Source organism: Nematostella vectensis, chromosome 2 (assembly GCF_932526225.1).
Source record: "Nematostella vectensis chromosome 2, jaNemVect1.1, whole genome shotgun sequence".
Lineage (NCBI taxonomy): Eukaryota > Metazoa > Cnidaria > Anthozoa > Actiniaria > Edwardsiidae > Nematostella > Nematostella vectensis.
Genome location: NC_064035.1, coordinates 4992045 through 5010976, shown reverse-complemented (window position 1 = coordinate 5010976; position 18932 = coordinate 4992045). Strand labels below are relative to the sequence as shown.

The following is an 18932-nucleotide window of genomic DNA, read 5'->3' as shown; positions in this document are numbered from 1 at the left end:
TAGTTTTAAAATAAATCTTTCATAACTTGGATACCACAGCAAGACCAAATACGAGAGCCGATTAGTCTCCGATTACTTCCGGAAAGTCCTCGGGTTTGCATGCAGTGCGTGTGCTATTTGGAATTTGGACCCATTTGGAGAAAGTGAAAAGGAGCAAAATAAGTTTATTTTCCATTGAAACGGTGCAAAACGATAGCTTTATGTGTTCAGCTTCTTCAAATGGTCGTAGAATGTGTTAGTGGAGTTATTTCGTGATTCAGGTCCATTCCTTCCATTACATCTCGCCCAAATCCCCGTTTGAACAATGGCGTACATTTACGCGAGGGCTCTTGGAGGGCTAGCTACTGTCGGATGTGGTATTTATGGATACCGGCAAGTGAAAAGCTACTTGGAAGAGACGGTATGTTGGACATCAAGTGGCTCTAGTGTGTTCTGCTACCACTAAGTATATCCTGTGACGTCTCCCCTTTCTCGTCTCACTTTGGAATGTTGTCTGAGGAGATTTGTGTAGTACTCTATTTGGATTGCCCTTTATGTCATTTTATCGTCTAATGCCCTAACTTGACCTTTGTGTAACAACACAAATATTGATAAGATATTACTCCAGGCTTTGGTTACACTGTTTGGGCTCCCTTTTAAGTTAATAACACCCAAGACAGGTTAGTTGTTATTAAGCAAACACCCCTAATTCCCCAACCGTGACAACAACAACAAATTGAAGAGACACTGCTTGCATGTTTGGCTGAGAGAGAAGTTTATTTGGCTAACGAAAATTATACATGACTAACTAAAATTTGACAAACAAAGCTTTTTTGCCACCAAACCTCTGGCCAAACAAACAAGCAGAGTCAGTCAAGGAGTCGTAGAAAACATATGATCACGAAAAGCAGAGGCGACCGTGAGTTTAAACTCAAGGGATACATCAAGATATAACTTGTAGGCCTAGCTAGCCCAGCCGCCATATAGTTGAATGAGCTCTCCTGGAACTCTGATTTTAAAGGCCCAGCATGCAGTGCCGCGTCGAAATGAATGACCACAAAACGCTTCCACAAGAACGAAATTGGGAAACCAAGACTCGCTTAGTGAGAAGAACTAACACACCTGAACTATCAGGGAAAAGAAATGCTGCGCTCCGTGGAGGAGCGGGAATGAAAGAAAGCATACAAGAATATGCGGAAACCGGGCACCCCGGAATTGAAAGAAGAGGAATCTGCAGCGGTCGGTCCCCAAACTGAGTAGTCTTGGTTTGTTTAAATGTAACCAATAAACCGGAAGAATTAACTACTATATCCGACCGAGTTAAATCCAGCTGGAAATTGAAACGTTTACGAGACACTGGCACAATGCTAGCTAGGCGTGCTAGTAAATAAAAGGGAAATAAAAAGGCACAATGAAGAGTACAATGCGCAGAATCAGTACGAAAATTCAGCATTTGCAAAACGTGTGCTAACAAATCCGGTGTAACTGGAGGTGCCCCCCCTAGGGCAATGAAAGGCACCGCCCTTGGTTTGCCGTAAGGTTAGATTGAAAATAAATACCTGATTGAAGGCACACTCTACGTCAAGACATGTAAAAGTCTCACTCCTGGTAATTAATTGCGCATGCTGTTGGGAGATAAGGTTCTCCTAAGGAATTGAATGTATAAACACATAGTGTCAATGCTAGCCCAAAGGGGCTGTAGGTCATAGCAACAACAAAACAAAATAAATGATCTAAACTGGGTACGAAGATTACTATACGTCCTCGTAGCATATGCCAATCGTTGACTGCGGCGGAGTTCCTTCTAGAGAGTGCAGAGAGAAGCTCCTAAAATGATCAAAAATATTTATCAAAGTAGAAATACGATGGAGGTACATCAACTGCTTGGGAATCGCGGTCAACAAATTCTGTGGAAAGCAACAGCGGCAGCGGGATCAATAGACCAGCGCGATAAGAGGTCACACGTGCGGTTATCGAGTCCCAGCAAATGTACTCCTTTAAAATCGGAGTTCCAGGAGAGCTCATTCAACTTTATGGCGGCTGGGCTAGCGAGGCCTACAAGTTATATCTTTGAGTCTAAACTCACGGTCGCCTCTGCCTTTCGTGATCATATGTTTTCTACAATGCCTTGACTGACTCTGCTTGTTTGAATCACACTGGTTGTGTTTTCCATGGAAGACATCTTAACTTGCATGAATATTTTTGCAGCACAAAAACATTTCTCATACAAGATAGGACAAAGGACATGCAAGCTCTCGCCACTTTGCAAACTGCGAATTCCTTCCCCATGTGGTGACATTTGCCACGGTGGTGAATGCCCGTTTCCTATACTCGTGAATTTTGAATCACTATCTTTTAATAGTCAAGATAAAGTATTGATAAAAATTGCAAATCGGAAAAACGCAGGCCGTTTTGCGCTGTTTCCTAGTTCCGGGTAGCATAATATTTTCACTAAGAGGATAATTCTTGACAATGTCCAGTTACTATTGGTTACCATTCTGTTACTATATTTTTCGGGCACTTAATTTCGGAAAAAACATGATCGGCATATTCCACAAAATTTTGCTATTTGGGTGCAAAATCATTTTCAATTTTAAAAATGTCATACAATTACATACATTGAAGCTGTGACACAAAAGTTAGGAAACATAAGTTCTTTTTTTTAATATTATTTTTTTATTATCAATATCAATACTTTTACAAATTATGTAATATTTTAATAAAGTATGCTTAACACTAAGTTATGTACCAGACAAACAAACAAACAAACAACAACAAAAAGGCCTACCTACATTTTTAATACTTCTTTCTTTCTTTTTTTTTGTCATATACTTCTCTTGTATATATATATATATATATATATTCTTTCTTTCTTTCTTTTTTTCTTTTTTTGTTGTTGTTAATTTCTTGTTCTTGTTCTTTTTTATTATTATTTTTTCTTTTTTTTCCTTTTTCCTGTAGGTAAGCGAGCAAGCTAGACACCTCACAACTTTATTTTTCTGGCAATGCCAGCTGTTTCAATATCTAATTGTGTGTTTAGATATATATCAAATATGTTTTAAAATAAACATTTTCATTTTTCTTGTATGCTCCATAAATGTAGCGTTTTGCAAAGAGCAGGCATAGATTCAGTGGTTGATTTGCTGTTTTTTCTGGATGGAGGCCGTAAACAATATCCTTATATTCTAATGCAATGTCTTCACTATTTTTGTCGGTCCACCAATTATCAAAAGCACTCCAGAATTTCTTAACCTGTTTGCATTCAACAAACAGATGCTGTAAATTTTGGATTTCTTTGCAAATGCAGCATTTGTTAGAGTCTACGATCTCTGAAGACAGAGGCGTTGCATGGGAGGATGTTGTGAATAAGTTTGAACTGAAACATTCGCAGCCTGAATGTCCCTGGTAATGAGAAACGGGATCATATAGACATTGGCGAGGTTTTCCTAAATGAAACCACATTTAATAATTCTTTTCTCGGCTGTTGGTATTTGGAACTGCTTTTCACAGAGAATCTCTCTTGCTCCCCTACAAGTGGGCATTTTTAGAGTTGGTGCAGTTGTGTTCTGAGGCAGCGGTTCTGTTTTCATTCGGGACTTCCACTCATAGGGGATGGCTTTTCTCAATGCAAAGAGTGTTAGAAAGTTAGATTTTATGCCATACAAGCACATTAGCTCCTTTTCTGAAATCCAAATTCGTTGTTCATTTATGAATTGTTTGATTTGAGAAATTCTGTGTTTTTGCCAGCTTGGGTAAAAGATTGATTTTCCTGCAATTTTTACATTGCTTATTGTTCCAAATATTCTCTTCAAACACCAATGACTTCTCATAAGCTCTAAATCTTGCCAGGCTCTTAACACATCTTTGTAAAAGCTTGGGAGTTTAAGATTGAGAGATAATGTTTTTATTTCAAAATCACAATAGAAAAGGAATGTTCCTCCAACGGATTGTAGGAGGGAAATTGGGATGCGCTTCCAACTCTCCTCTTCTCGCTCGTCGTGTGTGCAAAGTCGCTTGACCCAACTTGCTTTGATAGCCTTATTTATAATAGAAAAATCTGGCATGTTGAGACCGGCTTCGATTTTTTTCCAATCATCATTTTTGATTTAATTTAAGGCGGTTTTCTGTCCCAAATAAAAGACCAAATTATTTTGTTTACTTCAGTCGTAAAGTCATTGTCAATTGATATCAAAGAAGCGATGTATGTAAGTTTTGATAGTGCCAAGGTTTAAACAATGTTAATTTTTCCCTCTAACCTGAGGTTTCTCATTTTCCAAACGTCTAAGAGTTTTTTCATGCTTTCAAGTTTAACACTGAGATTTTCTTTTTTTAAGGTTATTTTATCATAAGTAAAATGGATGCTGAGTGGTAAACTGATTTCTTTGGCCAGCAGATACTGAAAGGCGTTTCTTGACAATGTCTGTTTCTACCCAGCCAGAGGCCTTCTGATTTCGAAAGATTTACCTTTAACCCGGAGCATTTGTTGAATTTCTTTAAGAGCACAAAGAGGTGATTTGCTGATTTCATGACAGCTACAAAGATTGTCGTGTCATCTGCATATTGTGTTCATTTGAATTCTAAATTATTGATATTCCTCTAATTTGTTCATCTTTTCGTATTGCATTTCCTAAAATCTTGGCCGCTAAAATGAACAGAATCCCACTCATTGGGCATCCTTTTCTTAATCCTCTGTGGAGGCTGAAAAAGGGTGTGGCATATCCGTTGTTTAGCGCACAGCTAGAAATGTCGTTGTAAAATGTATTAAACCACTTTATTATGTCTGGGCCAAAATTGAATGTTTTCAATGTTTTCCTTATAAAATTCCACTCAAGGCTATCAAAAGCTTTTTGAAAATCTAAGAAAAGAGCAATTCCAGGGATATCTTCTGTTTGCGTCACATCCATTAGATCGAAAATCATGCGCCTGTCCGCCCTATATATCGATTACGCACATAACTAGTTTGATTTGGGTGTATGATGTCTGGCAGCAGCTTTGATATTCTAGTTGCTATTGTTTTTGACACGATTTTATAGTCAACATTCAAAAGGGTTATAGGTCTCATTCCTTCTAGCTGTTTAATGGCTAGCATAGTTGTGTCGAGTTTTGCGTTCATTAACTCTAGTTTGTCCATGAGTAGTGCATGGTTGCAATCAAACTCCTAATGGCTGTCCTCCATTTCTGTTTGCGAGCTTTTCGTACGCGAACGCTTCCGTCGTTTTTCTGCCCTCTGACTATTTGTACTTGCATCTTGTGCTTTTACTTCTTTCTCTGCCTCGATCATCTCGAAGAGTTTGAAATTCTACATGACAAGCCGGAGCGATTTAGGACATGTCCGTTCACTACAACAGCTAGTCCCAGTTCTTAATCATCTTGGTCTTGGTCGCCAAAAAAAAAAAACAAAGGAAACAAAATGGAAAGGGTATTGAATTTTGCAATATTAAAAGTTGTAGGAATAGGATTTCGTGAAATTATATGGACCAATAAGGTATTTTGATTAAATTGTTGGCTTCTGGTTTGTGGCTAATTACCAATCAGTGTGGTAAATTCCTTTGGCTTTACATTAGCCACAGTGGCTCATGCCCTCAAGATCCTAGCACACAGAGAAGATGATAAAGCCATCTTGGTTAGCTTATTATTTTAGGATGAGGGGCTATAAGTATACAGAAACATTTAGAACATATTGGGGGGCACAGCCACGCCCCTACTGATCATTACCTTAAAATTTTTAAAAATATTAATGGAGGGGCACATGCTCCCAGTACCCCACCCCCTACTATGGTCCTGTAATCAGATAAGCATTTCAGCCGAAAGGAGAATGGACAGGCACTAAAAAAAAACTCATTGTGTTTTTTTTTTTTTTAGAATCAGTTTGCTGTTGTTGAAGCAGCAGAGATTGCTACTCAAATAGGACAGACCCATACACCATTTCCAACAAGGTAATTGTTTCTAATGCTTTGTCATAGGAAAATTAATGTCACATTTAACAAACATGAAAGCTGTTTTAACTGATTTTGAATTCTCCAAAAGGCCCTGTTTTTCTTAATCACTTTCCATGTCAATTTCAGCCCTATATGCCTTCCTGTATAACTTTCAAACTTTGAAAAATGTTTTCCATGGCAATGCAAACATTGACATTGAATTTGAATGTATCCAAAGTTTAAAACTATGTAAAATCATGGAAATTATCTTATTTGGAACACAATTTTTTGCCATAGGCTGCTTGAATTTTAAATGAATTCTCTCTTAAAAAATACTCCAAGTTATAATTTTATTTGTATAACTTAATTTATAATATGTTACATTAAGTTAGGAAATCAAACACCTAGCAAAAAATGTTTTTTTTTTCTCTAACCTATGCTTCATACTAAAAGATTTTGCCTTCAGACCTGACTTTTATTGCTTTTTTACTGAAACCAAAATGTTATTTTTTACTTACTCTATTAGGCTAAAAAAGACTTCAGAGTTTTTATATATAACCAAAACAATTTGTAATTGAGGGACATTTACAAAAGTTTATATTGAATGTGTAATTTGTCTGTTACGTATTTTCCCAGAACCAGCCAACTGCAAAATTTGAGAGATACCAAAGAATTTGACATACTTGTCATTGGGGGAGGAGCAACTGGTAGTGGCGTTGCCCTGGATAGCGTAACTAGAGGTACAGTATGTGAGATGTATCATGGTAGCCTACCATACACAAAGATACTGATTACTGTATCATGGTAGCCTACCGTACACAAAGAGACATGATTACTGTATCATGGTAGCCTACCATACTCAAAGATACTGATTACTGTATCATGGTAGCCTACCATACTCAAAGATACTGATTACTGTATCATGGTAGCCTACCATACTCAAAGATACTGATTACTGTATCATGGTAGCCTACCGTACACAAAGATACTGATTACTGTATCATGGTAGCCTACCATACTCAAAGATACTGATTACTGTATCATGGTAGCCTACCGTACACAAAGATACTGATTACTGTATCATGGTAGCCTACCGTACACAAAGAGACATGATTACTGTATCATGGTAGCCTACCATACTCAAAGATACTGATTACTGTATCATGGTAGCCTACCATACTCAAAGATACTGATTACTGTATCATGGTAGCCTACCATACTCAAAGAGACATGATTACTGTATCATGGTAGCCTACCATACTCAAAGATACTGATTACTGTATCATGGTAGCCTACCATACTCAAAAAGACATGATTACTGTATCATGGTAGCCTACCATACTCAAAGATACTGATTACTGTATCATGGTAGCCTACCATACTCAAAGATACTGATTACTGTATCATGGTAGCCTACCATACTCAAAGATACTGATTACTGTATCATGGTAGCCTACCATACTCAAAGATACTGATTACTGTATCATGGTAGCCTACCATACTCAAAGATACTGATTACTGTATCATGGTAGCCTACCGTACACAAAGAGACATGATTACTGTATCATGGTAGCCTACCATACTCAAAGATACTGATTACTGTATTATGGTAGCCTACCATACTCAAAGATACTGATTACTGTATCATGGTAGCCTACCATACTCAAAGATACTGATTACTGTATCATGGTAGCCTACCATACTCAAAGATACTGATTACTGTATCATGGTAGCCTACCATACTCAAAGATACTGATTACTGTATCATGGTAGCCTACCATACTCAAAGATACTGATTACTGTATCATGGTAGCCTACCATACTCAAAGATACTGATTACTGTATCATGGTAGCCTACCATACTCAAAGATACTGATTACTGTATCATGGTAGCCTACCGTACACAAAGAGACATGATTACTGTATCATGGTAGCCTACCATACTCAAAGATACTGATTACTGTATCATGGTAGCCTACCATACTCAAAGATACTGATTACTGTATCATGGTAGCCTACCATACTCAAAGATACTGATTACTGTATCATGGTAGCCTACCATACTCAAAGATACTGATTACTGTATCATGGTAGCCTACCATACTCAAAGATACTGATTACTGTATCATGGTAGCCTACCATACTCAAAGATACTGATTACTGTATCATGGTAGCCTACCGTACACAAAGAGACATGATTACTGTATCATGGTAGCCTACTATACTCAAAGATACTGATTACTGTATCATGGTAGCCTACCATACTCAAAGATACTGATTACTGTATCATGGTAACCTACCATACTCAAAGATACTGATTACTGTATCATGGTAGCCTACCGTACTCAAAGATACTGATTACTGTATCATGGTAGCCTACCGTACTCAAAGATACTGATTACTGTATCATGGTAGCCTACCGTACACAAAGATACTGATTACTGTATCATGGTAGCCTACCGTACACAAAGAGACATGATTACTGTATCATGGTAGCCTACCATACTCAAAGATACTGATTACTGTATCATGGTAGCCTACCATACTCAAAGATACTGATTACTGTATCATGGTAGCCTACCATACTCAAAGAGACATGATTACTGTATCATGGTAGCCTACCATACTCAAAGATACTGATTACTGTATCATGGTAGCCTACCATACTCAAAAAGACATGATTACTGTATCATGGTAGCCTACCATACTCAAAGATACTGATTACTGTATCATGGTAGCCTACCATACTCAAAGATACTGATTACTGTATCATGGTAGCCTACCATACTCAAAGATACTGATTACTGTATCATGGTAGCCTACCATACTCAAAGATACTGATTACTGTATCATGGTAGCCTACCATACTCAAAGATACTGATTACTGTATCATGGTAGCCTACCGTACACAAAGAGACATGATTACTGTATCATGGTAGCCTACCATACTCAAAGATACTGATTACTGTATTATGGTAGCCTACCATACTCAAAGATACTGATTACTGTATCATGGTAGCCTACCATACTCAAAGATACTGATTACTGTATCATGGTAGCCTACCATACTCAAAGATACTGATTACTGTATCATGGTAGCCTACCATACTCAAAGATACTGATTACTGTATCATGGTAGCCTACCATACTCAAAGATACTGATTACTGTATCATGGTAGCCTACCATACTCAAAGATACTGATTACTGTATCATGGTAGCCTACCATACTCAAAGATACTGATTACTGTATCATGGTAGCCTACCGTACACAAAGAGACATGATTACTGTATCATGGTAGCCTACCATACTCAAAGATACTGATTACTGTATCATGGTAGCCTACCATACTCAAAGATACTGATTACTGTATCATGGTAGCCTACCATACTCAAAGATACTGATTACTGTATCATGGTAGCCTACCATACTCAAAGATACTGATTACTGTATCATGGTAGCCTACCATACTCAAAGATACTGATTACTGTATCATGGTAGCCTACCATACTCAAAGATACTGATTACTGTATCATGGTAGCCTACCGTACACAAAGAGACATGATTACTGTATCATGGTAGCCTACTATACTCAAAGATACTGATTACTGTATCATGGTAGCCTACCATACTCAAAGATACTGATTACTGTATCATGGTAACCTACCATACTCAAAGATACTGATTACTGTATCATGGTAGCCTACCGTACTCAAAGATACTGATTACTGTATCATGGTAGCCTACCGTACTCAAAGATACTGATTACTGTATCATGGTAGCCTACCATACTCAAAGATACTGATTACTGTATCATGGTAGCCTACCGTACACAAAGATACTGATTACTGTATCATGGTAGCCTACCATACTCAAAGATACTGATTACTGTATCATGGTAGCCTACCGTACTCAAAGATACTGATTACTGTATCATGGTAGCCTACCATACTCAAAGATACTGATTACTGTATCATGGTAGCCTACCATACTCAAAGATACTGATTACTGTATCATGGTAGCCTACCATACTCAAAGATACTGATTACTGTATCATGGTAGCCTACCATACTCAAAGATACTGATTACTGTATCATGGTAGCCTACCATACTCAAAGATACTGATTACTGTATCATGGTAGCCTACCATACTCAAAGATACTGATTACTGTATCATGGTAGCCTACCATACTCAAAGATACTGATTACTGTATCATGGTAGCCTACCGTACACAAAGAGACATGATTACTGTATCATGGTAGCCTACTGTACTCAAAGAGACATGATTACTGTATCATGGTAGCCTACTGTACTCAAAGAGACATGATTACTGTATCATGGTAGCCTACAGTACCATACTCAAAGAGATATGATAACTGTATTATGGGAGCCTTTCCTACTCAAAGAGACATGATAACTGATGAACTCTGTGCAAATTCTAGGGTTGAGTACAGCGCTTGTTGAGAGGGAGGATTTTTCAAGTGGCACAAGTAGTCGTAGCACTAAGCTGATCCATGGCGGTGTTCGTTATCTTCAAAAAGCTGTTTTTAACTTGGATAGAGAGCAGGTGATTATATACTGTCCCTATTTTAGCCTTTTTCTACAAGACTTTTAAAAGAAGTAATGAAAATAATAAAATACTGTACCTGGCAGATCTGCCTGCTAATATTTTCCAAGCGCCGGCTACTTTTTTAAAAGTCGATTAAAGTTTTATTTGAACTAATAACAATAATAACTTCCACTCCCTACTTATCAATCTCCACTGCCTACTCTGAAACTTTGTGAGTCCAGGGGTTTAAGGATAAGAATTTCGTGATACATTGTATTGTATCCATTCTGACATGTTGCCAAACAAATACACATTATACAGAATAACTTTCCAGATATTCGTTATTCTGGCTTGCATGTTTTTGAAGCGGGTTCAAAAACACGCAACATGTTGTCAAGTATTGCGAAATGTTTTTGTTGCATGTTATCTTGATTAACACCACCTCTACTCACTAATGCTTATATTTTTGTGTATCATTCTTTTTGTTTGTTTTTGCAGTACAAGCTGGTACAGGAAGCCCTTCATGAAAGAGCAAACCTTCTGAACATAGCACCTCACCTTGCCACACCCCTACCCATCATGCTCCCTGTCTATAAGTGAGTCTTATTTATAGCTCAACTGTATTGTTTTAGGGATTTGATAATCAGATTTTTCTTTTTATCATTGTGTTCCAAACATTTACCATGGCAGAGAAGACAGAATTTCAGAACATTGGCCAATTCTTCTGCTAGAATAACTGTTTTATTAAAGACAGTGAATATCCATTGATGATATGCATGCTGTCTTATTTATAATACCCATTTTTATATAATTGATTTTGACATCAGATGGTGGCAACTCCCGTACTTCTGGGCAGGGATTAAGATGTACGACTTTGTCTCTGGGCGCCAGCTCCTGAAGAGCAGTTATCTTGTTGGCAAAAGCAAAGCTCTTGAGCTTTTCCCCATGCTCAAGAAAGACAAACTATGTGGAGCTATTATATATTATGATGGTATGTAGAAGTAGCTGTTAGCTTCCCCCCTTGTTCAAAGGGACAAAATAATTATGTGGAGCTACTGTATTATATTAGTAGAAGTAGCTATTAGCTTTTCCCCATGTTCAAAAGGACAAAATATGTGGACAGCTATTTATATTATATTGTCACACAGGAATAAGTCACCCACGTAGTGAAGATATACTTAGCATCTAGAAATTATATACTGATCGGCTGTCAGCATATTGAACTCCACAGAAGGCCAAGAAATTAAATTTAGTAATCAGCTAGCAAGCTAAGAAGGTAGAGAAAATCCATGATGTCCATGGCCAACAAAGGAAGGTTTGATTTGAACACACCACACCATCCACTTCCCTAAAGCAGCCTTACGTTGACGTGTAGGGGTAAGGTGAATTGGCTAGCCACTCATTCACTTTGAAACACGTCTCAAATGCGAACTTTTTCCTTACTAGGTATCTCCATCTTTCCTCCTCCCCCTAGCATCCCCCGGCTCCCAGTTTCCATTTCCCCCGTCGCATTTGACTAGTACTTGGTCTTACCTCCTGATGATAAACCCTGTACTAGAAAACACGTGAGGCTGCTTAACCTTTCAAAGAGCTCTATGAAATATTCTATTCCTTATTTACTGCAATTTATTATACATTTATTTGCATGTTTATGAACTTTTGTTGTTTTCATTATATTTTAACTCACTTCTTTCTCCACCAGCATGTACATCTTACCCCTTATCAGCCTTTTTGTTTTCCGGTCTATACCTCCCTACCCACTACCTCCTCCTTAATCTTCCCATTCACCCTATACGCCATGGTAAGAACAATTGCATCACTATCCCGTACACTCCTTATAGTCCATCTCCACTCAACATAGCATTATCCCCACAATGACCCTCCCGCCCTCACCCCTGCCACCTACCTCTACCCGTATCACAACCATTATTCCCCTTTTATGTCCCCCTTCTCCCCAGGTGTCATGGTACGAATACCCGCTTTTAACCAAAAACAAACACTAAAAGCATTTTGTTTAGATAAACCTATCGGGTTTGACAGGGAAATCTAAAATGCTCGCAAGGAAATTGATTAGCCAAGCAATTCCTATTTCTAGTAGATTGACCTTTTGCTCGGGAAACTTGTAATATATGGGAGGGCCATATATTATAAAACTGTAAAAGGTTAATATGAAACCCTCGTTAAATAAAGTTTATTGTATTGTATTGTATTGTATTGTATTGTATTGTATTGTATTGTATTGTATTGTATTGTACTGTATTGTATTCTAGCCATTTGGTCTTAAGTGGTACTTGAGAACAGAGTTTGAGCATTTGTTTTGGTCCTGTATCTGTTTACTACATAAGGAAAGTTAGGTCTGAGTTCACACACGGTTTACCATAAGTAGGCTTCAGACCTTGCCTTCGGTAGAATTAGGTTTTAGTATGTTTTCAGACTTTGAGTGCAAATATGATTGGAATGCTGTCAATCATAATAATCATGTGTTTAGCTTGCCATGCGCACTAGCAGTATAACAAGTTAGTGTGTGACATCAAAAGTCGTAGCAACATAGTAAACATTACGTGTCACAGTAGCCCAAGGGTAACAAAATGACACACCCATGGGAGGGTAGTTTGTTCCTCGAACATTGGCTTAGCCCATATCAGTAGGTGTCTCGAAGCTTTCCATGGCTGTCAGTGTCAGATTACCTAAGGGATGCCGCCTTTGGAGCATATACTGTAAATATGGGTGCGTTCTGAACCCCTGAAAGGATCGAACATCACACACACACACACATTTGAGCACACTAGAACGTCACACATAGAATAAGAAACAGACAGAGAAACACATCTTATACACATCTTGTAAACACCTTGTAAAGTCTTCAGTTTGTAACGGCGAACAAGTAAAAACTGGTACCTCCCCCAAGCCAAGTGGTCATGGTCATCATATAAACAGGACCATACATTAAGTGGTTAGAGTAACCAAAAATTAGCTTTTACATCTGGTAATAGAACCCCCCCCAAAAAATAGCTGTGTATATTATTAATGGTATGTAGAAGTGGATGTAGCTTTTGAAGTGGCCTAGTAGGGTCACTCTGTATACATCAGGCAAGCAAAGATGGCTGTGTAATAAGGGTACCCCTGGTAGTTTAGGAATCTGAATCTTGGTCAGACTTTTTATCTTCAGGTTTGGGAATTGTAAAAAAAAATAATTCACTCTCTATGTGACAGAAAAAATACTTTCCCAGTAATGAAGATGTATGAGATTTTTAGAAATGTATAATTTAACAATGAATCACAAAAGCATATAACTGTACTCTGTAGTCTAGATTATTTTGCTCTTGACTACCACTCATCATAAGGAATGTCCTTGGCTGACAATGATGTAGATTTAAATCACTGATGTTTATTGCAGGGCAGCAGAATGATGCTCGGATGAACTTGTCTATAGCACTGACTGCTGTTCGTCATGGTGCAACTGCTGCAAACTATGTGGAGGTCATCTCTCTTCTCAAGAAAACTACAAAAACAGGTACACCATACAATTCTCCTCTCTTCAGAATATTATTTTATTGTACTGAATGAGTGTGGCAGTAATAAGGGGTTGAGTAAAAATTCCTAAAGGTGACAATAATTTCAAGGGAAGCCATAACCCTTTTGTGCTTTTTCAGAGGACGGCAAGGACAAGGAGATAGTTTGTGGCGCTCGTGTCAGGGACAGGCAGACCAATGAGGAGTTTGATGTGCATGCTAAGTGTGTGGTCAACGCCACTGGCCCATTTACGGATGCCATTCGCCACATGGATGACAATCAAGTCTCTAATATTTGCCAACCCAGTTCTGGAGTACATATTGTTCTACCTTCATATTACAGGTAAGCAATCACTAAATGGATTACTCAGGAGAAAAGCTTTCAGTTGTGCACAGTCAGGATTAAAAAGAGACCCAAACTAACTTTATTTTTGTAAAGGTGTGAGCTCTTTGTTGACTAAACAAGATTTTTGTTCTCTTCTTTTTGTCTCTTGATTTTGGCAAAATATGAAGATGGAAGACCATTTGATCTGAAAGATAACAGTGTCTCCAAATTTCCACCAAAACTGGTCATTTGACATCTAGAAAAACATCTAATACTTTTGGAGGACTTGGCTGTGTGTGAGAGAATAAGTGGGTAAAAATCGGTGAGAGTTTAAGTTTGAATCTTTTTACCAACTATGTGATGCATTATGTATGTTATGTGATGTTTTTTTAAGCCCCAAAGACATGGGATTGCTAGACCCAGCTACAAGTGATGGCCGTGTGATATTCTTTCTACCATGGGCTGGTAAGTCCATTTGGCCTTAGAAAAAATCACTACTAATTCTACAACACTATGTTTGGCAGCTACAAGGTCAAAGAGACGATTTTTGTAGGTGGAATGTTTGTAAATATTTTCCTGTAATTCAGTCTAAGACTGCAAAGGGAATCAGAAATAAGGTTTCAGGTGGAGAGTAAAATAAAACTATTCACTTGACACTATGCATCACCTGCTGCCCCTGTTCTTTAGGCAGCTGTCAAAAAACAAGAGAGCATGATTGGCCTTCTTTAAGTGATTGAGAGGATTATGTTTTGTCAACAGGTCGGACAATAGCTGGTACCACAGACACACCCACCAAGGTATCCTACGAGCCTGAACCCCAAGAGGAAGAGATCCAGTTCATACTGAATGAAATCAAACATTACCTGAGTGAAGATCTGGATGGTAACTATTCTTAGTTTATATCTTGTTATTCCAAAACAACCCAAAACATGTGTGCAACCAAGGTGGGTATGATTTTTCAATGATGCCTAGCGTGCAAAACTTTTGTTGGGTACCAAACATTCTAAGAGAAGTCATGTACAGATTATTCAGAGTATTAAGAGGAAAGAATTTATCATTCATGGTAGCCCCATGCAATGATTTATAATTATAGTCAAGCGTATTACTGTCAATGTTACTTTTCAGTACGGCGTGGCGATGTGCTGGCGGCATGGAGTGGCATAAGGCCACTGGTGAAGGACCCCAACTCTAAGAACACTGAATCTGTGGCACGTAACCATGTGATCACCGTAAGTGACAGCCAGATGGTGACCATAGCGGGTGGCAAGTGGACCACGTACAGATCAATGGCAACAGACACAGTGGATGCATGTATCAAAGCATGTAACCTCCAGCCTGCACGAGGATGCCAGACAGACGGGCTTTTATTGGAGGGTGGACAGGGCTTCACACAGAACCTGTTTATCAGGCTTGTGCAGGATTTCGGTGTGGAAGTAGAGGTGAGGGAAAGTGGGACCTTGATTAGCAATACTTGATATAATGGTAGTTTCACTATAAGGATTTTTAGATCATGATGGGTTTCAAAACATAGTTCTAGAGCATATGCGATTCTGATCGATTGTAAAACGTGACATTTATTTAGTGATTCAGTGGATTATTCTCTGCATGACATGGATGCATAACTCAAATGTGCCAAAAAAACCTCATTTTGCTGTCACATGACTCAGACATGAAACTTCATAACCGGACATGAAAAAATTGACTCCCATTTGTACATGCCCAGAAATCGACCGCGGTCCTGTAGGTTGTTGAAAATCGAGAACTCCGAACTTGACACTCTTCGAGAATCATGCGATCAAAACATGAAAAACATGAAAGTTTTTGTCACATGACTGTTACTGGACATGAAGAATTGATTCCCATCTTATACACTATATCGCAAATCTTCGTCAAGAATAGACTTGCTCTCCAGCTCCCTGCGGTCGCCTCAGAGCAATATTGATATCAATTTCTCGTCTCACCAATAGTCAAATGTAAGGAAGATAATCTTGATTTCATATAATGATGCTCAATGTAATGATGCATTTTTTTTGCCCATTTTTAGTTATCACTGCTTTAGTGACACAATGCTATCCCTGCTTTACATGTTTCTTCTCTCGAAGCATATAGTAAACTAGAAAAGTGCATCTCTATAGATATATTCTATGCTTTATCATTGCGTTCATTTCTATGCTTATTTCAGGTTGCACAGAATCTTGCAAGCACATACGGCAGCAAAGCACCACAAGTGGCCCGCATGGCTAATCTAACGGGAAAGAGATGGCCTGTTGTTGGCAGGAAACTCGTAGAAGACTTCCCTTATATTGAGGCAGAGGTGAGATCAACATTATTGTCAGCCAAATTATCATTATCATCATTTATGTCATCATGATCATTATTACCGTTATTATTATTATTGTAACTATCGTCATAATCAACATCATCGTCATCATCATTATTGCTATCTTCATCAATGTCATCATCATTTTTATTATCTTCCTTAATTTCATCATCATGTTCGTCATCATCATAATCATATATGCTATCATCCGTTGACATCATTAATTGCCATATTATTGTCATACAGTAATTTGTAATCATTAACCATTATCTTCATGAATGTCATCATCGTGATCATCATCACCATTATCATTAATTATCTTAATGTCATCATCATTGTTGTCATTACCATAATCTTGATTACAATGATGATTAAAACGACACTCAATATTTATCAAACATTATGTGGTCTAGAACAAACTCCAAATGTCACAGGATAAGATCAACTTGTCCTGGTTACTATGTCATCTAAGACCAAAAGTGCAAGTCAGTCAGCTGACTTTTATCATTATCCTTGCAGCATTAGTATTTATTTCCATTATTTGTCTTGATGTCGGCAGGTAAAGTACGCTGTGCAGGAGTATGCATGCACTGCTGTCGATGTGTTGGCGAGGCGCACAAGGCTTGCCTTCCTCAATGTAGAGGCAGCCTTGGAGGCCATCCCCAGGATTGTTGACATCATGGGCAAGGAGTTGAACTGGGACAAGCAAAGAAAAGAGGTAAGGGAGTCTTTCCACCCCCCAGGCAGCCCAAGCAGGTAGACTTTCTTTTATTTCTCTTCAGCCTTGTCCCATACGATGTGCTCGGGTTTCCTGTGGCGAGTAGAAGTTGTGACAGCACAGGAACCATCTCGACCCAGTACCTTCATCTCAGGGTTATATATGAGCACAGGAAACTTGGTTAGAACACAAGAAACAAGGCTGAATCCTTAGTATTCATTTTTTTTCTTGTAGATTGAGATGAAGGAGGCTCGTCGCTTCCTGGGTGCAATGGGACTCGATGTCCACACGAATGTGCGTCGTGTAGATGTGAATTTTAGTCCTCAAGAAGTTGAGTATTACAAAAAGGTTTTTAGCTGGTTCGACACGCAGGGGAGGGGCTTTATCACAGTGCACGACCTGCGCAAGCTGCTGACTCAAGTTGGAGAGACCCTTAATGACGAGCAGCTACACGAGCTTATCAACGAGGTGTCAGTCAAGAAGAACAGCATCATAGAGCTGGATGAGTTCCTTCAGGTGAGTTGAGAACCATCAGAACCACACTCTAGGGCAATACCCTGCATGATGTCCCTGATACACGCCCAGACCACCAGAACCCACCTCTTCCTGCACCACCAAGCCCCTTAAGTAAGCCACACCGAAACCCCATAGCCCCACAAACGCCCTTGCATCCATGCCCATCCAATCATGATTTTGCAACCATACACAAACATTTAACCCCTTATACTGTGTATATTATTGATACATTATTTATTGTTTTGCTAGCTCATGAGCGCCCACAAGAAAGGAGCAGTCGCCAATAATCGATTCGCATCCATCATCGATAGACATTTCCATCACTTAAACCAGCAAATCCCTGTGGATAGAAGTGGTGGCGGATTATAACAGGCAGAGTTAAAGACCATTGCTAATTCGGATGCCCTTCCTAGGACTGGCAGAATGGCGAAACAGTCCTACTAAGGGGCCAAACATTTGACTTTTGAGGGGGGGGGGGTGGATGATTTTGGAAAAAATTCTTGCATGCCAAATGCTTAGAAAAAAACTCCTGCGCACCCAAAAACGTCCCCCCCTCGAAAGTCAAATGGTCGACCCCTGAGGATTACTTACAACAGCTCACAGAGGTTTCTGAATAGTCCAGGGTATTTTAGGATACTTTGGAGTTTCTGTTTCAATCTGCTCTCTGTTTTTGCTAGAAATTTCCTAAAAACGGATCTGTGGGTTTATCAAGTATTTTTTAAACAAGCCGTCATTCAAAATTCACCCTCCACAATGTACATGAGATCGCAAGCGGAGAGGGGGTTGAGGTGAGGAGAGAGGTTGTTTTTTTTCAGCCAGGGAATTGGTAGAGTACGTAGGAAAGGAAGGAGCAACTTCAAAATGCCCTGCCACACTATATTATATAGAACGAGTCATTTATACAATGGAACCGAATTATGGTGAAGGGTATTCTGAATTACATTTTTGTTAGATGAGCAACAAAACAGATCCCTTACTCCAAAACTCGATTTGATAGGAATCATGTAAGCATAAAGATTTTGAGTGCAATAAAGAAGTGTGACAGCAACTTTATTGTTAATCCTATCCTACTATTATTACAACAACAACAACAAA

General features: G+C 38.7%; 1 protein-coding gene across 1 annotated transcript; it reads left to right on the top strand.

Moving 5' to 3' along the window:
• Window positions 1-79: 79 nt before the first annotated feature.
• On the top strand, window positions 80-18885 carry LOC5505688 (glycerol-3-phosphate dehydrogenase, mitochondrial). The gene is made up of 15 exons (XM_001626385.3): window positions 80-400; window positions 5842-5915; window positions 6534-6637; window positions 10340-10464; window positions 10945-11042; window positions 11274-11437; window positions 13844-13960; window positions 14100-14301; window positions 14678-14748; window positions 15043-15165; window positions 15409-15722; window positions 16466-16597; window positions 17163-17321; window positions 17556-17837; window positions 18087-18885. The coding sequence occupies exons 1-15, from the start codon at window positions 305-307 to the stop codon at window positions 18204-18206; spliced, it is 2181 nt and encodes a 726-aa protein (XP_001626435.2). The 5' UTR covers window positions 80-304; the 3' UTR covers window positions 18207-18885.
• Window positions 18886-18932: the final 47 nt, after the last annotated feature.

Bases quoted from the DNA above. Each gene is read 5' to 3' on its own strand.
- LOC5505688 (XM_001626385.3), top strand. From the start codon at position 305: ATGGCGTACATTTACGCGAGGGCTCTTGGAGGGCTAGCTACTGTCGGA. The intron at 11,438-13,843 runs GTATGTAGAAGT...TGTTTATTGCAG, and splicing joins AGCTATTATATATTATGATG to GGCAGCAGAATGATGCTCGG. The intron at 13,961-14,099 runs GTACACCATACA...GTGCTTTTTCAG, and splicing joins CAAGAAAACTACAAAAACAG to AGGACGGCAAGGACAAGGAG.